Genomic DNA, 24231 nt, shown 5'->3' on the forward strand with positions numbered 1-24231 from the left:
TAGCTGGACACCATCTGTCGCTAGCAAGCCCAGTGCTGTGTAAACCTCCCCATGATCAAAAAAACAAAATTCCACCTATGGCACCAGCCTCTGAGCCACGTATTAACCAGGTGTGTTTTGCTGTTCCTTTCAGTGTATTTCCCTGCCACTGAAGGGATTGAGGGAAACACTACCTGTGCTCCCGATCTTTCTATTAATTGTCCCAGTGCCCTGAAATCCCTTTTGATTGCCTTTGGATTCCTCTCTGCAATCTCATCGCTGCCAACCTGCACAACCAGCAATGGGTAATAATCAGAGGTCCGAACCAGACCAGGGAGTTGCCTGGTAATGTCTTTTACCCAGGCCCCAGGGAGGCAGCAGACTTCCCTGTAGGATGGGTCAGGTCTGCATATTGGGCCCTCTGTCCCCCTCAAAAGGGAGTTGCCTATGACAATTACCCTCCTTTTTCTTTTTTCAGAGTATGTGTGGGGCTGCCCGACTGAGCCTAGGCACCTTCCTAGATAGGGCTTCATCTACACCCTGATCTTCACTGGCCTGGTCCTCAAGTTCCAGAGCCCCATAGCTGTTGTGTAGGGGCAACTGGGAAGGTGAGGGAGACCGGGAGGGGACTCGCCTGCCTCCCCGAGCAGGGACCTGTATCCATTCCCCTCCATCTCTTAGGTCCCCTCCTGTCTGGTGGCAGGAGGGCAGGGGAACCTCCGCTTCTCGCAGAGCCTCCATCTGCTGCCTCTGCGTCAGGGATGGCAGGGTGTGGGCCCACCAGTCTATCTCCCTCTCACACTCCCTGATACTCCTCAACCTTTCCACCTCCTCCTTCATCTCTACCACCAGGCTGAGCAGATCATTCACCTGGTCACACCTCACACAAGAGGTGTCCCTGCTGACCTCCATCATTGGTGATAGACTCAGGCACTCCCTGCAGCCAGAGACCTGGACAGCCGCATGCTTACGTGGGACCTCTGTCTGCGTTGCCATATTTTTCGTAACAACGGCTTTCACCCGAGTGGCAACCATACCTGGGTCTCTCTCTGGGCTGACACCCACCACTTGAGTAGCCTTCTCCAGCTGGGAAGAGGGGGGGCTGCACCCTGCCTGCACAAACTAATGCACCGTGCTCCTGGTCGCTGGTGCTCCTCAGGGCCGTTCAAATCTCCCGTGGTTGCCCCTGGCAAGGCCCGCGCCACGCCAGCCTCTCTCGCGAGAGCTGCCGGGTCCCTCCACTCTTCCCCGGCACTCCCAGGCCTCGGGAACCTCCCGGTCCGCCTCAATCTAGTGCTTAGCCGCCGACTTACCACTGCCACTGCTGGCCTCGCCACTGACTGAATGCTGCCAACCATTACGCCGCGTTCAAATCTCCTGCGGTTGTGTCATTCCTTTTCAAATCATGCCAGAAGATGCTTAGAAATTGGTTTTAGTAAACTGAGGGAAAAAACAGGGAAAAGGCGACCTTGAAATGAATTGTGGAGAAACAAAACAATACAAAATGATACTTTGCACCTGCAAGACTGTGTGCCCTTGGAAAAAAAAAGAAATGAAGAAATAATTGTGACTTTCACAAATCTCAGGCTAAGGAGGTGCTAAGCAGCTTCAAAGTAATGATCCATGGACTATTACATTTCTGCCAGTTGGCTAAAATATAATTCAAGGGTATGATCATGTGATTGCACGTGTATATAATTGAATACATCAAGTTACTGTTGGCTTTCTTCAGAATCAGCTTATCTGTCATGAATATGAGACTAGTATGCAGCTATAACACTAGAAAAAAGTACCATAAGAAACAACTTAGTGTTACCACACAGCTTTTTGTGTTCTTACTGATTTCAAACATGGAACAGGCTATTTGTCATATATAAATAAGTGGCAGTGAGATGAAGGCAATTCTGTTGGAGATCTAAAACCAATTCTGCTCAGTTCTATAAAACTTCTTTTACCAAAACTTTCATACTTTTTAGGTCTTAGATAAACATACAAAGTCTAAAAATCTAAATTTAGCCTTGATGAGTAAAACCAGCATAGAGCATAGGTATCTGCCTTTACATGCTTGCTTTAAGCTAAGTCATTGCCTTTCTAAATCTGAGAACACACTTGGAGTTCAAAACAGCTCCTGTGATAATCTTGGGCTTCCTTGCAGCATTCAGATGTGTGGGAATGTAGGAGCAGAGCACCAGCACACCTGTTTGCTAACAGATTTCCAAAGAGCTTGACCTTAGCATTCTCCGGAGTCTTTAATTTTAAGATTAAATGAGGTTTCTTCTGTATGTGGAATCTGAGATACAATAATTGTTCAAGGATACTCAGTGTACGTGACAGCTGACTTGTTTTTAGCTTTCTGAAATATGGGTGGTGGGGTGGTTTTGTTTGGGAGGCGTGGGCTTGGTTTTTTTGTTTGTTTGTTGTGTTGGGTTTTTTTTAGCAAGTAGAATTCAGATTCTTCTCTGACTTCGTTCAGTAAGAGGATATAACCAAATGTGGAGAACCCTTCTGTTTGAATAGCTATGTGTTTTCTGTAAAAATCATGCAGCCTAAACAAGGGTTAAACTTGTCAAGGGAAGCTGTGCCAGTTGTGATTTTTCTTTTGGGTTAGATTGGTAATTCTTTTAAAACAATGCACTTTTTTTCTAAGAAGATTGGGGGGTGGAAACACCCCAAACAACCCAAGGAGAAATAACCAAAAAAACATTTTTAATAGCAAATGATACAGGCTTTTAATGATCAGATCCCTCCACCTAGTTTTACAGATGATGGTAGATGTCACAGAGCTCATGGCTAACAAGGTCCTCGAATACTTTTGCAAAATAATGTATTGTTTTCCTTCTTCAGGCAAGAATATCAGGTTGATGCACTGGAGTTAATAATGATCAAAAGGGAAGAAACTCTTCTGTTCCCAGCCTTTAAAGGCACCCGGGCTTACAAACTTAAGTGCCAAGTGCCCTGTTATGTGTTTGCTCCCCATTTTCATGGCAATACTAACTAATGCATAATAAGCCTTCTGGAACAAAAGCAGAGTATAAGATACTGCTGGGAAGTTGTTCTAACCTGTAATGTCACCATGTGTGCTCTGGGAGTGATTTTGGGAGTAAGAGAAGACTTAGTTATCAAACCATCTACAAGGAAATGTAGCTCTTATTCACAGAACATTTGGCTATATATGTGTAAAAATATACCGTTGTAATGTTACCAAAATTCTCTTTAAGCATTTTCCTCATCGACCATGCCTGGACTTACCGTGTCGAACATGCCCGCCAGCAGCTGCTTCACGTACCCGGCTTACTGCATAGAATGACAAATCTCATGGGAATCGACTTTCACGGAGAGATCCCAGATGAGGGCAGTATTGAGCAAGTGTTGCAGGAAATGTGGAAATACAATCAGACCTACCAGCTTTCTCAAGGGGTAAGTATCTAAAGCCTAATTAGGATGCTAAAAAGTTCTGAGCAATCCTGAGTGAAGACATTTCGATATATGGCTGTTAATATTTTCAATACAAAAAAGGCCCTTTACAGGTATTTCAGAATAAACTTCTACTTAGAAGGAGAGCAAATGTCACGTAGGGCTAAAATGCACAGTGGCTTGCTACCAGCTTTCTGATGAGAACTTTGAGGGGTTTTTTTATAGAGAGGGGAAGAGTCTGCTGCAAAAGAAGGGAGCTAGAAGATGGAAGATCTGCTTGTATGTTATGTGAGTTTTTTCTGCTCAAACTTTCTCATAGTGAAGGAAAGAACCTCTCATGAATCAACTGTCTCACATAAAAGTGTGTGTCTGCTCACAGTTTTCCTCACCTGTGTAGAGTGCTTTACATATCGGGGATATATCTACACTGTCAGATAACTTAACTTCCTGGTTTGTATTTGGCAACTGATTGGCTGTACTATGTAAATATTAGCTCACCCTCAGGTGAGAACCAACTAGCTTCGAGATGGAGCCTAAGTTTCTTGGCATAGCTTACTCCAAGGACTGCTACTTTTAGGTAGTGTGGATAAGACCACACCACGCTTGGTCCCTCTGGCCTACGTAGTCCTTCAGCACTGTACCAGCAGGTTTTGAGTCTTCAAACACCCTCAAGTGCATGTGTGCCATTTATGAGGGAATACAACCCTCAGAGTTCAGTTAGAAACTTTTATAGGGGCTGCAATGTACCTCTTAGGCTATTGTGAGTATTTTGGATTAAAGAGAAGACAGGCAAATTCTTCAGGCCAAGCCCTGTGCAGAATGGGCAGGGCTAACTCTGAGCAGTGTGAACACGACCAACCTGCAGCTCTTAACTCAGGGGCTTGAGGTTGTTCCCTGGGGTGGACACCTTTATCAATTAAGGTATCAGCTTAGCTCACAGCAGTATCAGACCTGAAAAATCCCTGAAAAAGGGATTAGTTGTGACTGCTTTCTTTTTTTCTTAGTGTTTTTGGTTTGGGTTTTTTTCCTTAAATAAAACGGAGATCTGAACAGTATCTCTCCATCTTCCTATCCTATGTCCTTGTTTCCCATCTTCTTGTCATGAATGGCTTTTGAGTCAGGTGGAATTGTTTGTTTTACCACTTGAAAAGTGCTTTCCTGGAAGACAGTTAATTCAACTTGTAGCTGAATTTGTCTTCTATTCCCCTTTCTGGCCTTGGGCTGCTTGAATATCTTAAGCCTAATCTCTATGCCTCCATTTCTGCATCTGTAAAAGGGTGACAGTAGTGCTAGCCAGCAATTTAAGGTTTATTCATTCATTTAGCATTTTATCATGACCAGTGTTGCAGGAAGGGATAGTTTGGTGATGCAGCCTCAACACTCTTAGAGCCAGCTCTTGTTGCAGGGGCAGTTCTGGTCTCGTTTACTCTTAAGCTGTAAACTTCCAGCTCGTCCTTGTAGTGAACTGGTTCTGATAGAAACTGCAGGAAAACTAACCCTACCAAAAAAACCAAACAGCATTCTGCTGGTTTAGCTCCCTGAACTGGCTAGTTTGGTAGAGGGGAAGCAGGTCTGGTAAGCAATAGCAGTAGCATAACAAAGAGGATGGGACTGTGCAGTTGAGATGGAAACAGGCTGTTCCCAGCAGTGGCTGGATGCTAGGCTGGCTTAGCCTCAGAGTTGTAGGGATGGAAGTGTTACTCTGTACCTAGCACCTGCTCACAATCTTGGCTAGAGTAGGAAACAGAGAAATGGTGTAGGGGGTGCTGCCAGGGCCTTCTGTCTTGCAGTGCTTTTCTGCCAGTTGATATGTGCAGGTTGTCTTGCTCTTTAATTGTACAGACTGCAGAGGAGAAGGTTCCTGTCTGGTACATTATGGATGAATTTGGATCACGCATTCAGCATTCAGATCAGCCTAGTTTTGCAACAGCGCCTCTGTTTTATATGCCTCAACAAATTGCTTATACTGTTCTCTGGCCTTTGAGAGACCTTGAAACTGGTGGTAAGTGTGTGTCTGAGTATATATATATATTTTCTTTAAGCTCACAATAGAAGACAGGCCATATTCTTACAAATCATTGAGCACTTCACAGTAGAACAAATATTTTAAGACCAAAATGATGGCATACTTGTAATGCTATCAAATTTAAAAGTTCTCTGCCTGATAATTCTGTAATTTATGAGGCCTTTATCAGTCCAAAAATGTTGCTGAAGTTTTATTGATAGAGAACTTAAATCTTGCATCACTGTCTTAGTGAAACTACTGATTCAGTCATCTGAGAGTTTAATAAAATTTCCTTAAAAGTCTGTTTGTAGCTTTGAGTCAGAAATTCAAGTACTGGAAGTTGGGAAATGCCAGGCCAAAGATTTACTCCTGTAATCTTGGTTGGGGGCCACCTTATGCCCCCATCATGTGGAGGAGATAAGTGTCCAACTCTCTTGACTAATAGTTTCAGACTAATTTTTGCATCCTAAACAATATGCTTTTTAATGTAGTTCTTTAATTATCTATGATTTTACATTTAAATAACAGAAGTTGTGGTGTCAACTGTTCAACTGTCATATATGTGATATGCCATGAGGAAGATTTTCAGTGGAGAATGAAAGGCAGTTTTGAGCGTTTCTCCTTGTTTTGCTGCAGATGAAGTGACTCGTGATTATGCTTATGGGGAAACAGATCGCTTGATCAGGAAGTGTGTTTTGTTACCATGGGTGCCTACTGAAGTGTTGGATGTCAACTGTTTTACACCAGAGCCATCAGATGAGCATTACCAGGTATAACATTGCAAGAATTCTGATTTTGCTGCTTCTTAGGCTTAAAGATTGATTCAGAGTATAGCTATTAAATTAAAAAAAATTATTTCAAAGAAAGCATGGTGAGAGAAGAAATCTCGCATATAATAATTAACTGTTTAAAAACTGAAGCAACACAAATGAGTTCTAATATGTTACTGCAGTATTGTGTAACTTTTTTTATAAGCATGCTACAATGTACTTCATATGGAGGTACCCATCGCCCAGTTAGATATTTGATACATTGTCTAATAGGCTTACCAATTGGATTTATTATGGTAGCACTTCTGGTTGGTCTTGAATTACAGAAATATTTTAGGAGTGGTTATGTTTTTCAGCCTGGCTACTCATTTAATGTCATGGTTTAGAACCATTAAATGTCGGAGCAGAGACATCTTTAATTTGATAGCACTGTTACAAAGTACTTGTCTGTTTTGTTTTGAGCTCTCCTTTCTACTAAGGTTTGTGATATTTTAAGGATGTGAAATGTTTGGAATCTCCTTTTCAAGAGTGAAGTCTGCATGAGATTCCTTTTTAAGAAAAATGAAGAAACTTCATGCCTATGAGGATGCTGTAGTTGCCACTAATAGCAATCAAAATGCAGCTTTGAAGATGAATTTGTACCCCAACTATCTGTTTCTTATGGTAGAGAATAGGCAGAAACTGCTGGATCCAGATTGTTATTAACAATATCTAGTCAGAAATGAAGTTAACCCGCTTCTGTGAAGTAAAGGTATACACTCAGAATAGCTGGGCTGTCTTGTAACCTAAGTCAGATTGGTTGGTTGGGATTTTGCATTTTTGGAAGAGGTATAGATGTACTTTGCATTTACAAATGAGGAACAACAATGCACCCACAGTTTATGTCTTACAGGTGTTCTCTTGTCAAAAGTGCCTGGATCTCAGATAAGGCAATTTTTTGCATGTGTTTTAATTCTGTTTTGGGATTATCAGGTTAACTTAAAGAACTGTGTGGCAAATGGGCAAACAGTATCCTCCTTTACTACCCCACCTTAAAAACATCTTCTCAAAATACCCTTTTTTTTTCTTTACTGTGTCTCTGCCACTCAGCTATTGAGAAGAGGTGACAGCAAAATATCAGTGCTAGAACCAACCAACAGAGCTTTCTTTTACTCTAGAATGTTTAGCTGTAGATTAAAGTCTTAACTGGTGACCGACCAGTGAAGAATAGCTTAGGGCATAGCACATCCTTAAACACCAAAAGGGAGATAGCTAGAAAGAGATACCATGTTGCTGACACTTCTAAATTCCCCTCTTTTCACATAAGCAGAGCTGTGTACTGAAAAAAGTACAGTCAACTTCAGAGATCTGTTTAAAGCATTAATATGTGAGCCAGCAGTTTTGCAGGGAAATAAAATTGTGTGAAAATGCTTCTAAATGTTTATGCAAGTCATACTGTTTCAAAATTGTTTGCTGCTATCACTATACAATTTCTGCAACTGCTTTACTACTATGTGCAAATAATCATTTGTTGTTAAATGGGCTGTGTTGTTGGTTTTTACTGTAGCTGAGGATGTTATATTTCTTATTCTAATTTTCCTTTAAATAAACCTGAAGGCTTCAGTGTTCTATTTAAAAGCATCACAGAGCTGTTGCAGCAACATTGTTGCTTAACTTTTACCTGTTTTTTGTTCTGTTACCTGATTTTGGTCTCCAACACAGACCGCAAAGGCTGTAACTTAAATGGTACTATGGGTAATGACTGGGCAATGATTGCAGAAACCGGTGTCAGGGGAGGTAGCTTCTAATGAAGTGTCTGGGATGGAAGAAGTATCCCTTAGAGGGGCTAGAGTAGTTGATGTTCTGCAACAGCTCCCTGCATTCAAGTTGAGAAAAGACAGTAATGAATCCTCTGGTACTGTTCTGAGAATTGTAGTCTTCTCTTAAAAGTACAGGCGCCCTTCCTATTTTTAGGTGACTGCAGGAATTATTTTGTATTTGTACTGTGCAGTCTATTTTAGAAGGTGATGTCTGACATCTTTGATTGCGTTTGTGGTTTTGTTTATGCTTTCCAATTATGTATGATTGTATTCCTTATAACAGCCTTAAAGAGGTATGTCTATGGCTGGACAGACATTTCACCACTGCAACTTGTGAGGACAGCCTGCAGCAGCTGGAACTGTTGTGGAACAGCAGCTACTTTGTTTTCTCAAGATGCACTTCTCCCATCCCAAGAGTTTCTGTGAGCTACTTCCTTTGGCAGGGTATCAGCAACGATCCAAATGTATATTTCCTTTTATCAGTCAGAGGTGTTGTAAAAGATGGAGTAAGATTTTTCAAGCATGTTTACTGCTGAAGACTGCAAAAAGCCTTTTGCTCATTTTTACAGGAGCAGAATTAGGTTCCAGCCTCCTGTAATGTTTTTAGTTATCTGTAATAAAACATCATGGCTAAATGGTCAATCTTCCATTTTGTTGGAAATACAGTAACTTTGTCTTTTATTGCATATGATCATCTGTGATTTGATATTTTGTTTAATGCTTAGGAGAAACAGGAATTTCTCAGGGTGCTTTGACAGTGTTGATAAGCTCTGGTCTTGAAGCCATGTTTCTTGTTCCTTTTTTACTAATAGCCTCTTACTTCTGATTCCCTTCTGCCTCTGCTCTTGTACTGATTTTTTTTTTTTTTTCTGAGCAGCGTATTACACAATATAATATATTTCTCAAAATGCAGCTTTGGTGGAATTCAGTTGTGCTGAAGACAACGGACCAATGAGACATGCAGATGGACTGTCACTTTTACGGTGACTACAAATGCACCTGTATACATGTATTTAAATACTTACATGGAGATAAGGAATTGTAGAAGATTATCTGTAAAGATTTACAATTTCAGAAAATTTCAACAGGCTATTGCTAATAAAACACTTGGATGAACATTGAGTCATACAGAATACTTTACCTGTAGCTTCTCCGTAAAGATTATGTTGTTTTTCAATCACTTCTTTTATAAACCTGATTATGCACACTTTGAAACTCAGTTTGGTCTAAGCTGCTGTTCATATCCACTGAATATTGTGGAATTTGACCTAAGGCTGCTCACTTATTCTGCCTAGTATTAACTTTTTGTGGGACTTTTTTGTTTGTTTTTTAGGCTATTTTAGCAGAAAACAAGGAAAAACTGCCTATAGCGGTAAACCCACCAGTTTATGACAAAGACAAAGTTTTCAAGTACGTATTGGCAAACAAAATGCTTTCTTACCAAGGTTAAGATTAATAATTGCGATGTGCTGAGGCTGAACAGCATTTTCCAGCCTTGAACAATAGAGGCAAGTTGAAGGTGTGTTTATATGTAGCCATTTGCTTAAGATTCTAACTTGCTAGTTTTTCTTGTCGGACTCTTCAGAGTAAATGGATTGTCATGGAATTTCTAAAAATAAATTTAGATTTTTTTTTTTAAATAAGTGCCACCTTCTGGGTGAAAGAAAAGTTGCATAATGTTGTAACGCTGTTTTCACTAAGTAGCATAACTAAAGTATACAAGAAAGACTAAAGACTTCCTGCATTATAGTTTGTACGTCCATAAGGTGTACACGTGCTTCTCTGTGCTGGGTGAATATAACACTCTTCCCTTCTTGAGATGAGATTGCCAAACGGGAATCTTGTCAAAACCTGGGATGTTTTAAATTAGATATGTGCCTTACTACAAAAATGGAGTGTATGGTGTGAAACTATTTCAGAAGAAAGCTGGAAGAACATTGCAAAGATAAGGGATTTTTGTGAGCAAAAAGTGGTGCTGCATGGCTAGACGGCCTTATTACTAGTTTTATTCCAGAAAAACATACTATTACATAGCATGTGCTGCGAGTTGCACTATAGGATGTTTGGAGTCTGACACTGGGATCTGAATTCTTGTTTGCAATATTTTACTTAAGCATGAGGTTAGGCTAAAACATTTTGGGTAGGTATACTCACACCCCAGCTTCTTGTGTTGAGGGGACTTGTTATTCACTAGATCAACTTTACTTGAGAAGAACTACTGAAAATCAAAGTCACTTTGAGTTGAGAGGCATTTGTTAACTTGCTCAGTGATAGTCTAGATTTCATTATGCAGTTGAAATCTCTGGTTACAAGACTCTGAGGATAAGCTAAAGCTATTTTTTTTTATCCAGTGTATTTGCCTCTATTTCACATAAGGGAGTCAAAGGTAGATGCATTCTAATAGAGATGGAAAGAAACACTGAGGATGTTGGGAAATGTCGACTTATTTTTCACTGCTACCTCTTTATTTTGCATCTCATATTTCAGATGAATGGCATTCATATCAGGGTGGGAAGGAGGAGGGAAAACACATGCTAAATCCTTCCTACTCTGCTTCTAAGGAATGTCATCAACACCCTGGCTATGTACTCCTAAGGGTTTTCCTCTCTTCTTTATCCAGTTCTTGTCTGGAGAGGAGAAAAGAGAGCAGCTTGCCCTCCAGAGGCCAAGATGTTCTGAATTTCATCTACTAAAGTTCCTTCAGGAGCCAGGGTAACATCTCAGAATCCAGATGACTTAGTGAGAGCTGCAGTCTTCCAGTGCTCTCGGCCTCTTTCAAAGCTTTAAAGGTTTTAAGGCTGCCACCATTGACAGGCAGATGGGAATGTGTGAAGCTGAGTAGATGTAGCCTGTTAACGTGTATGCTCTGCCTTGGGTATTGCCACTGGTTTAGGGGATTCAGAAGAAATTAAATGTATGAGGTTGCAAAGTTTAGAACCTGAGACATTCTTGGTCATCTTGTTTCCAAGTAGAGCTAAGATAAAGAGAAGATGAAATAAATGTTTAACCTGAATCCTGAGAAGCAGGCAAGCAAGTACATGTAGTTTGATATAGCAAAATTATAGGTTCAAGTAGGTCTTGTAGCATTAATAGTAACTGCTGCCCTAGGGAGATTGTTCTATCCAGCTGTGCTGATTGCTGGCTTGAAAAAAAGGTGGATAAAAGAACTAAATGTTTCAAAGACAAAATTCATATGAAAAGACATTCTAGTTTGTGTTGAGCTTGATTATCTCTTTTTCTCTTGATCTTCTCTTTCATGCTTCTCTTCAGCTACATCAGTCATTTTTTAAAGATGCCCAAAGAGCTGTTATGAGACAGCAACTCTGTTTTGACCGATTTTTGTCAGCTCTGTGCTTTGGGAGTTGATTCTCATAACTGCTTCTTAGGTTTAAATGCTTTGAGTAAATTAAGTAACATCTAACATGTTTTATCTTATTTGCACAATTTGCACAATTCCACTGAATAATATCTTCTTTAATCCAAGACTTTATAGCATCCCTACTAGGAATTCTGTATGACAAGATTAAAAAAAAAAAAAAAAAATCATTCAGGAAGTATAGTTAGCTGACTTCATTAGTTCAGCGTGTCATTGATATTGGAATGAAAGGTCCAAAATTGGTTGGCTAATACCACAGTATTGCAGTGTAGAAGTTCTGTCATCTGTGAAACCCAGAACAGGACTTGGTGCATTTCTTATCTGTCTGTATTTTTATGTACATATGTGGATGTGTATTATCAGAGTAGACATTGGAATATGTACCAACTTATTTAACTAAACACAAGGGAATACCATAGAAGATCCTATGTGCTCCTCAGATAATGACAAAGGAATTGCCCAGTAGTTGTAAGGTGCCTGCCGTTATAGTTTGTGTTCTTCAGTGCAGAGGTCTGATTTTTTTTCAAATGTATGCATTAATACTGGATATACTAAAGTACCTAAGGGAATCTGACTGCTAAACTCAGTGATAGATGTTGGCAGTGAAATACATTAATTTTATATAGTGTTTCTATGAAATCTTCATTCTTGAAATTAAATCATCTGCCTTCCCTGAACCTTTGACTGTCCCAAGATTTTTATAGTAAAAGGATTGTGTGTAGAATGGATGGAGTAACTTAAACTTGGAACAAGTAGAATGGCCTTATTTCCCCTCTAATCTTAACTTCCATCAGCTTATTTCAGTGGTCTTCCTGCACTTAGCAAAGATAAGATTGAGCCCCCCTGTTTCTTTTGTGCTGCATTTTTGTGTTTTCTATAAGCAAGTCTTAAAATACATAATCCAGAGTGCTCTGGCACATTAATTTCTTAGCAAGACTTCAGCATTAAGAAAGTAAGCTTTTTATTGTTAATGTGAGTAGGAGCTCTGTGAAATCTTGTCTATAGCTGTAAGCGACTAGAAAAAAAAAAAAAGGTCTAATAGTCTTTGATATCTATATGTTATAGAAGATACCACTATCTTCGGTACATCTATAAAGGCAGCTCAGTGTTGTAGTGGGAAATTTTTGAAAGAGAAGTATTCCTTTGTTAGGAAGGGGTTTCTTAGTTTTTAGTACTTAACTGGGGGAAAAAGAGTACCAGAATCTTTCTTTAAGCCTGCTGTTCGGAGTAAGTGACTGCAAGTCACTACTTGTATTTCTGTGTGGTGTAGAGCTTATGTAGAGTATTTAAGTGAATTAACACTAGGGGAAATGGATTTTTGGATGTGCAAGAGGAGGTGACCCATCTCTCAGTTGAATGCCTGATTTGTGTAAAGAATAATCCTGCTCTTCAGCTAAGAAAAGTAGCTGGTGCCCAGCCAGCAGTGGGAGTTTATTACTAAATTATTTATTTGGAAACATGGAATAAAAAGGGGGTGGAGGGGAGGGAACCTCTGACTGATTAAATGATGTCTAGGGAATGGTGTGGAATAAGATTTATTGGAGTTACCAGATGCTGCTAGGCTCTCCAGGTGTTCTTCCATGCTGTGTAAGGCCAAATGCCTTGGCCTCAGGCCTTTGTTACAGCAGCATTTTTAATATCATTGCCTCTTTCTGACTGGAGTAAGGGAGTTTGCCACAAGGGTTATGTTTTTGTTTGGCCTTAAGCACTGATTAATCCGTTTTAACACCTTAGATTATAGTTCAGCCTCATTGTTACCCCAGTTGGAAGAACTGTTGTGAGAACCATCAGTTGATGAACCAGAGATTTCAAAGGTATTTGCTGTAACTGCAACTGGAGGGGAGGGAAACCTTACTCTTATGACTCTCAGAGATCCCCTACTGAGTTACTTCTACCAATTTCAGTAAAAACCTTTTTTTTTTTGAACTTTACCTGTAAGTGCATGCAAGGTCTCTGGTAGTTCATATGCAAAGGAGTCCTATCTGTGACTCTTCATAGCTCTAGCGTAACACTAATTTTGAACCAAGGTTTCACTTCTGTCCTGGGGAAAGCAACTGTAACTGGACTGTTTTTGCAGATAACTAACCAAGTGGTTGTACAGCTTTAGCCCAACTATAACTGTAGCTGTACTCTAAATATGTAACATTATGCAAGTTTTATCCAACCACATTGTTTTTCAGAATGAGTGTACCAAACTCTACACTTGACTATGTTACTTTTGCCCTTTTTCCTGAGCTGGAAACCAGATACTGCTCACGTATTCTGGAGCAGAAGCCAGGAATCCTGAAAGCCAGCATTCCAGCACTCTGCCATGAAAAAATTGTGCAATATGTTGGCAAAATATTTCCATACCATGCTAAAGGGGCTTAATCACAAGAATGAAAAAAAAAAAAACCAAACCAAAACTATTGCTGCTCCCATTTATTGAGTGGATTTAATAACCAGTATAGATCCAATGTGTAGATGTGATGGTGCTCTTGCTACTAAGACCTATTAGCTAGGTTTACGCAGGACTAGTGTCTTTGTGGAATAATAACTTGTATTGTAGGGTGTAAGTGCCTGATCTGGGACTGTATGAGCAACTTACTCTAGTATTTGTGCTACATGTGTTCCTACATGCATATTTGTGTGATGTCGGATGCTTCAAGACTTTGCTACAGCATTATAAGGCCTTTTATCTTCAGGTCACCACTTTGATTTCCTTTTGCTTCAGCAAGGACTAAAAGTTGCTCCAAACCACAACACTTCTATATGAAATGGGTTTGGCAGAACTTGTACTGGATCCACTACATCAAATTTGGTATTGTACTTTCCCCTAATGTGCACACTTATAAGGTGAAGCCACATGTTGCAGAAAGAAATGCTAGTGGGGTTGTATGAAGATACTGTGGTCTGTTGCAACAATGGGGAAAGATCAGTGACTTCTTTCAACAGGGATGCTAGGCTGACTCTTCATCTACAGTGAAGTCGCCTCTCTTAGTCTTAGAGTCCAGCATAAATAGTATAACCACCGTATGTCACATGTGGAGTTATGCAAAACATCTTGCATCCTTTTCTTTTTAAAGAATATATTTCCCTCTGTGACTGGGCTATTTTTACAGTTCATCATTTCAGAGAAGTCTCTCTCAGGGGAATATATCTTCCAATTGGTTAGTAGCAGAGGAGGAGAGGAAAGTTACACAACTGATAAGAATAGGTCTGGAGAGGAGGAAGAATATAGTGGTTTCTCGTGGAAAAAATTAGCTGTTGCTTAGTCTGTTTAAATGTCCCCTTACCATGAGAACTGTTTTCTATGTCAGTCTTGCTTTTTGAGTCATCATGCTGAATTCCTAATTAAGTGACCTCACTTCAAGCTGTAAAATCATCAAAATAACCTATATTGCTATCTGCTTATTTTAGCGTGTCAGATAGCCAAGTCACTGGTTTTATTTGAGAGGGGAATTTCCGAAGATATGTCACATCTTGCCTCATTCTTTGTTACATTCTGTAATGTGTATCAGGTTTGGGTTGGGTTTTGGTGTGGTTTTTTAATGGGGCTGGGTGGGGGTTTGTATTAAACCTCAAAGTTGTGTATACTTCCTGTGCATATGTGACGTACATACTTTCATATGTTTTGATTGTTTGGAAATGTCTCTATGTATGTGAAATTCTGAACAAATGAAAATAGTCTTCTGAAGCTACCGAGTTAAACTGACAAGATTTCCTATTAATTTCTCATGGATGACAGCAGGTTGATTTTTAGAGCTCTTCCAGCAATGAAGGCGTTTACAAGGTCTCTCATTCAGGGATTTCTCATGTAGAATAGTGAATTCATGTTACTGCTTCTCTCTCAGGGACTTAGTCATTGTCTTCTGAATTGCTATTTTTGTTTAGTTGTAGGAGCTAAACTATCTTTGAGATTTCTGTCTCAAAATACAGTATTTTTAATCTGTCCCATTTCGATTTAAAATGTTTCTGTGGATTAAGAAGAGATAGTCACAGATGGTGTGTATTCGTAAAGCATAATGCTTGTAGAAAACCAAGCTTAAAACTTTTTTCTGTTCAAGCAGGAGTTGACCAGTTTCAGAAACCAAACTGACATTTTTCTTCATATGCCTTTTTCTTCTTCTAGGGTTTTCACAGACATTCAGCAAGTCCTCAACAACCTGACACATCCCCGTTTTGTATTCACAGACAACGAGGGAAAAGCAGACATCCTCTACAACTTCTCACACTTCAAAGATTATAGGTTGCAATTGTTCCCCTGATAATACAAATTCTTTATTTGCTATAAAAACTGTTCCCAATGGCCTTCCCAACCTTCCTCCTTCACCCAACAACTTATCTATTTTGTAGGAAGCTAAGTGAGGAAAGGCCTGAGGTAATGCTGAATCAATTCCCATGTGAGAACCTTCTGACTGTCAAAGACTGCCTGGCATCCATTTCTAGACGAGCTGGAGGACCAGATGGGCCAAGATGGTTGCCTCGTACTTTTAACCTCCAAACAGAATTGCCTCAGTTCATCAGCTACTTTCAGCAACGTGACAGAAGGTGGCTTGTGTTTCTACTTCCTTATGTTTTGTGCTTTCTTGATTCCACATTCCTCAAAGACAAGTAGCCTTCACTTTGGGCTTGACAGCTGTTACGCTACCATGAGTTTGCTCTTGCTGTGCTTATGTTCAAGTGAATTTTGCCTGGAAAGTGTGAGCTTTTTAGGTATTTTCTTTAATGTAAGAATAGTTAAGCAATGCATTTTGAAACACAGAAACTTCACCATCATTTGAATACAGATTTGAAGGCTGTTGCTTTTTGTCTAGTCAAGATCTTACCTCTTATATTTAATAGATATACAAAGGATCAAAATGCGTTTGCAACAAATGTTTTGGGTTTTTTTTTTCCAGGGGACCAGTAGCAGTTGTTCTTGCACTTAAACCAGAGTGGAAGATGTTTAGAGTTAATGTACTTGGGTTCTGTAAGATTGTGAAAGTAAAATTGAGTTTTAGTGTTAGCCTAAAGCAGTTCTGGAGTTTTAGGGTTTTAAATCCACACTCTTTCTACTGCTGCAGCTGCCTCAGAGTGGATGGAAACTAAGATTTTCGTTTGGTGAGAGAGCGAGCATTGCATACTGCTAGTGGAATAGCTTCTTATGCCCAGCATGGAGTATTCTGATTGAAAGGTTGCTTCTTTGGTGATGCTTGCTTATGGTGCCACCTGCCAGGAGTTTCATTTGGCTGTTCTTTGCTCTACACATTCTGTTATTGACTGGCATGACCAGGAGAGAGTGCTCATTCATGTATCCCTAGCGTGTGGTGTTTTAATTCCTTTTTAATATCAAGGATTGACAGTGAATGCAATATGTATGTAGGGAGTGGAAAGGAAGGGATAGGAATTTTCAAATAAATAACAGACCCTCTTAAGTTAACATGGCTAACTTCAGCTCAGTTTATGCTGTCTGTCTTGAAGCTCAAGAATTTTCTGAGGATGCTTTAATAGATCGAGGGAAGGAAGGCATCAAGAGTCACCCTGCCCTTAATCAGAAAGATACGTTGAAAGACCAGCATTTTGCCTATTGTCCTCAAGGATAGTTCAAAGAATTTGCCCCTTGAGGTGACTAGGTACTAAAAAGTGAGAAGATGTTGGTGTGCTTTCATTTTGTTGCAAAATGAACCATTGAGATATTGTGTGATTTCTTCCCAAGGGGATGAGTTATGGTTTCATTTAATGTGAATGATTTGGAGGTGTTATTAGGGAATCAACTTGGAAAATTGCACGATACCCTGCCAGAATGTTCTCAGGCTCCTGGCAGAATGATTTCCACACCATGACTTGTGCATGTTCCTGATGATGCTGTCCTGTTGATGGGTTGTTTTCCCCTTTTGAAGGAGTCAGATGCAGAAGAAAAAAATAAACAGTGAGAGCATGCTAGGCCCTAACTGAAAAGATCAGTGAAAGCTAGCACTGCCTTTTCTCCCCTTTACGCCTAAGGCCTGCCACTCCCAGCCGTCAGTCAAAAGTCCTTACTTCTTGCACTGTAGCCCACAAGTTTATAAAGTATTTATTCAGGGGAGTACATAGATCAGTTCAAGTGGATGTTCAGACAGATGAATGAGGTGGATACTTACAGGTGTTGGCTTCTCTCCCTCCCTCCCTCCCTCTCTCTCTCAGAGGAGAAGACAACCACTGGATATGCAAACCGTGGAACTTGGCCAGAAGTCTGGATACCCACATCACCAACAGTCTTAACAATATCATCAGGCATAGGGAAAGCAGCCCAAAGGTTAGAGAGCATGGTTTTGAATGTGATTTAAAGGGGAGAGATGAAAATACTGCTTCATAAAAGGACGTCTAAAAATACAAAGAAGGAAATTAATTTTCTTCAAAATTCATACGCTGCCCAGAAGCGTACGGTTTCAATCATTCAGAATTGATTCAGATTCAAATCAGTCTCTGTTTGTTGCAGTGATGAACTCAGAGCCTGGTGTTTTCTTACTTAAAAAATAAAACTTGCCCTGACAGTAATGAATACTCCAGTGTGGTGCTGCTTTAACGCTAATCCTCAGACTGGCAGATGAACACACATTAGCTATAGTTAGCGCTGGTCATAAATTTTGGAACATTATTGCTTCTGTCCCCTGGTTGATCGTTATTGCTGATCCACAGCTCTGCTCAGTGGCACAAAGTGCTGTCTTTGCCAACAATAAATGAATCATGGAGCTCTTTTATAGGGAGTGTGCAATATGCGGTCATACCTCAGTGTCACTTCAGCTTTATTTCTGTTGATATGTGGACTGCATATATTTTCTGGAATGCAGAAATGCACAAAGAATTGCTTCACATTTCTAGTTCTAAACAACAATGTCACCAAAATTATAAATAAAATTAATTTTGTGATTTTTTTTTTTTTTTTTTAATGAGTACATTCTGGCTTCCCACTTTCCCCACCCAGATGTCAGAATTTGATAAAAGGTACCTATTTGCATAACAACATTGCGTATTTGTGCACATTTCTGAAGAAAAACTGAAATGCATGCAAGGATACCTTAAATCATCGAGATCCATTGACACTTTGTTTTCATTTCAGTTGAATTATATTTACTGTGAGTGTTTTTGCTTTGTTGTAGGTAGTGTGCAAATATATTGAGAATCCAGTCTTGTTTCACCGAGAAGATGTGGGGATGGTTAAATTTGACATCCGTTATGTTGTATTGCTGCGGTCCGTAAAACCACTCAAGCTGTATATCTATGATGTATTTTGGCTGCGCTTTTCAAATCGGTAATTACGTTCCCCTCGTTAGTGTAGAGTGGCTTAGAATTATATCTGGTAACTTGGAAACTAAGGAGTTGTTTTATTCTTTAGGGCATTTTCACTTGATGACTTGGATGACTACGAGAAGCATTTCACAGTCATGAATTATGCTCCCGGTGTAACGTTAAAACAGGTAAGCAAACAGTCCAAAACACTCCCTCACCTTTCTGTCAAATATTTTCCTAGACTCTTTCCCCTCTTCCCCCCTAATCATACATGATTATGTAAGATGATACAAACCTACATCCTGAATATAACCCACACTGATAGAGACCAGTAAAAAAATGATTAAAATGGCAGCTAATCATTGTCGAAGACTTTAGTGTGATCTTTTATAACAAGAAATGCTGTAACAAGGAAGGTGTTCAGGAACTGTCTAATGCCCCAGTTCTCTACCTGGGTTTGTATGACTGGCAAAAAATATTTCATGTTCCATTCTCTTGTCATCTGATTGCTCAGTCATTCCCAACCAAAACAGTCTTTGATGTTGCTAAACTGTTTTAGGTACACTGTGAAGAATTTATTCCTCTGTTTGAAAAACAATATCCTGAATATCCTTGGGCAACAGTACAAGTAAGTCAGCAATTTATCTTTCTCATGTAAATGTTAATGTATCTTTTTTTTTTTTTTACTCGGCAAACTAGCTTTTCCAAACGTGTTGGGTTGTTTGGGTTTTTTTCTTATAGGACATACTTCGTGTGTATCAGTTCCACAAAGGGCGTCAAACATTAACCTTTACTTTAGAAGCATTTCTTAACTTAGCGTAATTCCTCCTCAAACATTTTGTTGCTAGCATTTGAGAATTTTATTTCATGATTATGCTATGAGAATGCTTTATATTTGACTTAGTAATAAAGCCAGTCCTGACTACTCTCAGGATCCTGGGACCAGGATCTTTTTTCTTGCGAGTTCCATCTTTTTTGCAGAAGGTTGCCAATAATCTAAGCCCATGGTTGTGAAAGATTTGGTATTTCATGCAAAAAGGCAGGGAAATCCAGAATATAAAGTGTGCTAATCACTACAGGTGTTGCTCATATGACTGTGGAAAAGTTGTTTTCAAAGCCTTCACTACTCTTCAGCAGAATATTAACTCTGATTCTGAAAAGCTGAACCACTGAGATATTCAGGCTCTTGCTTCCTTTGTTCCAAATGGCTTCACAAGATAAGGAGGTGTCAGAACAAGTAGGAAACTAAAGTAAATAGGAGATTACAGTATATAGTAATCTCAGTGGAATGGCATCACAGGTTTTGATTTATCTTTTTTAAGCAGAGCTGTCAGTCTAAAGATCTCCTTGTACACTTTCAGGTTAGCTTGCTGTGCAGTGCACTGGAGCTCACTCACAATACAAGGATGTGCACAGCTGTGCCCAGGTGGCTTATAGAAATAAGGACTGCCCCTGCTCCAGGTGTAATATGCTTGAAGTGTTATGCTGCCAGATTGGATGGTGCAGAGGCTGCATTTGTATACTGTGGCATATTTAAAAGAAAACAAGTTAGGCTGGTCTTCTCTCTTTTCCTAAAGAGCCCTCCTCCACCAACGTAGTATCTCTGAGCTAGTAAGTTAGAAACCCTGTTTGCCTTTGAGTCTGCAATGCAGAATTTCCAGCTGCTGACCCAGCTTCTCTGTGTTAGCGAGCTGGCCAGAGCCCTGTCCCTGGTCATTGCATTGATGACTTTTCACAAGGAAACAGCTCCAAATACTATAGTTCCATAAAATATGCAGGAAGGCAGATGAGGGCCACCTTATTGATTTTTACTTTTTTTTGCCTGTAGTTCATGCTTGAAAGAAAAAGCTGAATGTGAAGATGTGGTTCAGAAACATGCAAAAAACTTAATTGTTGCGCTCTTCCGTATTTATCAGGAGCTAGAAGATGCAGAATGAACGGTAGCTGAATATTTATACGTGCATATGTTTTCAAAAGTGAATAAATTACCCAACTGTGGGTTGATTTCCATAAATTAATTTACATCAGTTTTAAGTAGAACCTCATATCCAATCAGTGATTCTCAGAGTATGACAGGTTTTGCAGCATTAGGTTTAAAATAGTCTGGAAGAGACTACAAGGAGTGAAAAGAGAGATGTCAAAATATGTGCTGTAGGTTACCCAAAGTAGTACTGTGTGCAGAATAGGAAGTATTACACCATCTTTTCATTTGCAGAACAAATGGTTCACTGCATTATAAACTCAATGCTAAAATTCACACCTGTATGTTCTTTCTATTTCACTTTCACACTGGATATCTGACTGTTTCTCAAAATACAAACATAGTATGTTCTTAAAATCTCCATGTCCCCACTACCCTTTTTAGAGGGGTGTTAAGTGGGTAGAAGATTTTTCATTGCAGAACAACACAAAACAAAGCAAAATACAACTTAATAGGCAGGGAAGAGTTAGAACTTCACAGTTGTACTGCTGGCGTTCACAGAACTCACCTGGATTTTCTTTTCCCTTTCCTCTACACATAAGTGCAATACTCTACATAATGCCTGAGAAGGGGGTTAATTCTAATATTAAATGCCCTATTTTCAGGATTTCTGTAGTACTGATTTGGTCCCCAGAAGAAGTCCATGGATATTGCTGGGTACTCGGCACTGTCACTGTGTTGTCTTTAGGTATCAATGTGCATTTTGAAGCTGATACTGTGCAGAGTTTCATCAGTTGGCTAGTGTAATTTATACAAACTCTTTAAAAAGCTGTATGAGTGAAGTGATTAAAAATACGTTTATTGCTTTTATGGAACCTCACTTCTCATTCAGAGACCTTTTTCTCTTACTAGGCAAATATTTTTAAGGCATTTGCTGAATTGTTCCAAGTTGCTTCAGCTAAACCTGCACCTCTTGGCATCTGCGACTATCCGTCATCAAGAGCAATATATGCCGTTGACTTGATGCTTAAATGGGACACCAGCAGAGATGGTGAGAAGCTCATTTCTTTGAATGTTGAATTCTTTATATTTGTGGACATTTTCAGAAATTTATTTCTTCTGTCTGAACTCTTACTGTTTTTCAAGCAGTGTGAGCTGTGTGCTCTTTGCCTTCCACTGACATCAAAGCATATCTGGAGTTGCAGATCTGTGGGGTTAGCATCTGCCATGCTGGTTAACAGGAATGATGGGGGAGCTGTTAACTGTGCTTGACTGAGTCCTTGCTTCTCTTGTGTCCCTGCTGCTGCTGTTCTCTGTTTTAAAAACAAACAAACAAAAATGCAGACCACCACAAGCATTAAAAAAAACCAACTGTACAGCAGTCTAGTCACTCTGACAGCAGCAAGTTTTCTTTACCATTTATGGTGAGAGAATGTCTGAAATACCTGTCTCTCTATTAAAGCCTTAAAGAGACACCTTACTATCTGTGGCTTCCAGGCTTGGACCAGTGTCTTCAATGCACAGTTACTTACTAAAGCAGGGAAGGGACCACATTCATCACTTCAGTGCTGTTGATGTCCTCAGGACTGTCACTCAGTTGTTGCCAAGTCTCTGCAAGAACACATATGTGAGGGTGCTTCATGTTAGTGCCACAGCATGGCTAACTACCTGGAGCCTTTCTTCCAGCCAGTTGTGGAGGACTGGTAACAAAATTTGCCAAACAGGGTGAATTCTTTATTATCTCACCAGGAGGCTCAAAAATGTTCTGTAAGCATGCCCAACCCAGACACGTGTCTCTTGTAGGTAGAAATGCAGCAGAGGCACCAAAACAAAAAGGACTGCCAGGGGAGTATTAAACAGAACTGAGTGTACTCCTCTTGTGCCATTGTGGTCCCTGGAACACAGGAGAAATTAATTGCCTGTGCCCACGTTTGCTGGAGGAGTGATTAGATGTTGTATATGTTGGGTGGGTGCCCCTAGCCCCCTGCTGCAGTGGCTGATTCTGTAAATATTGAATAACTTTGATGGAGGGAAATGATTGGGAAACAGGAGGTGTAGAATTGAGCCTTTACTGTTCAGATCAGGTGGAGCAAGGGTTTGAATTTGGGTGTGCTTACATCCATGTTGAATGCTCTTTCACCTGTCCCAGAGTTGTCTTGAATGGGAGAGGCAAAGCAACTCACTAATATTAGTAGCTTGAGGAAGACTATTGCAGTAAAAGGACCAGCCTCATGTTACAGCCCTGGCTGAACATGAGCTGCATGGGTGCCTAGGCTTTTGAAGATGGGGGTGTGGGTACGAAAGTCACAGCTGTGATGCTGTAGGCAGCCTGTGGACAAACAGATTAGTTGCTTCTGTGCAGAGCAGAGTATGGTTTAACTATGCATCAGAAGCCTGTACCCTCACTTACAATCTCAACACCAGAAAGGAAATAAATTCCTTGGTTTCTGTTTGCACAGAATGCATTTGACTCTGAACTGTACTGATTAAGTTTTAAGAGAAAATTAAACCTCCTGACTTCCTTCTAGGAGTGAGATGAAGTGGCAGGTGGGAGTTCTGGAGAATAAAGGAACAGGACTGCTAGAACTAGAAAGGTAGATATCCAAGAGCTTTAAGAAAGGAAGGTTTGTGCTGAAAAGTGAAAGGAGAAGCAGAGTTTTCTGGAAGATGTTTCAGACTGTCAAGCAAGACAGCTGTATTGGGGAGATCCTATTGAATTACAGCAAATTCTCCTTCTAAATGAGTCATTGAATTAGCACTGTGATTACAGAATCTGTTGGATAATTGTCTTCTGGATAATGATGGTAGAACAGACCTCTGTCCCTCCAAAAAAACCAAACCCACTGAAATAAAAACACTGTACTGGCTTGCCAGCTTGGGTCATAAGATGGCTTTTTCCAGTCATTTTCTATAATCTCTGGCTTGAAGACAGGTAGTGATTCAGGATCTCTATAGAGCCTTGTATTAAGAGGCAATGTTTGTGTTCTCCTTTACAGGGAAAAGAATTATGCAGCCTCAGATCCTGGAGGTGAACTTTAATCCTGACTGTGATAGAGCCTGCAAATACCACCCTACCTTTTTTAATGATGTCTTCAGCACCCTGTTTCTGGATGAAACGGACAGCTGCCATGTGACATGCATTGTCTAGCCACAGGAGGCTTGACTCTATTATTTCCTTCCCAGATATGCTTAACAGCAAGATTTATATTTCAGTTCTATGAGCTGCTGATGCAACTATTTTCCTATACTGGTAACCCAGGAAAAAAAAATTCATATCAGAAGAATATGCATATACTATATACTGTATTGATAATCATTTTGTCTGCATTTTCCTTGTCTTGCTTAGTTCTATAAATCATCAGTTTGTGTTGACCAAATGTCTTGTTTATTGAATATGGGAGACCTCAAAATAGGACAGTAACTGGAGCAATTGACTTGTTTTTCAGGTAGCCTGATTGCTTGCTTGCTGGGAAACATTGCACAAGTTCCTCATGTCAACATTAAAACTATAATTTACTGAATCATATTGGAGTTTGTATATCTCTTTCTTAATCTTTCCCTCTTATTCAAAGATCTAAAATGTCTGATGGGAAAATAATATGGTATTTCAGTGCAATGAACTACTAGGGTAGTGAGAGTAACGATTTGGTGGCTCTTCTCATTTTTCTTGTTTAAAAAAAGGCAAACAAAACCCACAACATTTAGGAACCCTCTACTGCTGGCTGTCATCCTTAGCC

At 39.9% G+C, this 24231-nt stretch overlaps 1 protein-coding gene across 1 annotated transcript in view; it reads left to right on the forward strand.

Moving 5' to 3' along the window:
* TTLL12 (tubulin tyrosine ligase like 12) overlaps window positions 1–24020 on the forward strand; it is a 34063-nt gene extending 10043 nt beyond the window's left edge. The window contains exons 3-14 of the mRNA XM_069806971.1: window positions 3198–3396; window positions 5236–5395; window positions 6035–6168; window positions 9301–9377; window positions 15455–15571; window positions 15679–15873; window positions 17488–17599; window positions 18444–18595; window positions 18680–18761; window positions 19133–19201; window positions 21407–21545; window positions 23491–24020. Of these exons, the coding sequence (XP_069663072.1) occupies window positions 3198–3396; window positions 5236–5395; window positions 6035–6168; window positions 9301–9377; window positions 15455–15571; window positions 15679–15873; window positions 17488–17599; window positions 18444–18595; window positions 18680–18761; window positions 19133–19201; window positions 21407–21545; window positions 23491–23642 (1588 nt within the window). The 3' untranslated portion in view covers window positions 23643–24020. The remainder of the gene's footprint in view (window positions 1–3197; window positions 3397–5235; window positions 5396–6034; window positions 6169–9300; window positions 9378–15454; window positions 15572–15678; window positions 15874–17487; window positions 17600–18443; window positions 18596–18679; window positions 18762–19132; window positions 19202–21406; window positions 21546–23490) is intronic.
* The last annotated feature ends 211 nt before the right edge of the window (window positions 24021–24231 follow it).

Source organism: Haliaeetus albicilla, chromosome 19 (genome assembly GCF_947461875.1).
Source record: "Haliaeetus albicilla chromosome 19, bHalAlb1.1, whole genome shotgun sequence".
NCBI classification, from domain to species: Eukaryota; Metazoa; Chordata; class Aves; order Accipitriformes; family Accipitridae; genus Haliaeetus; species Haliaeetus albicilla.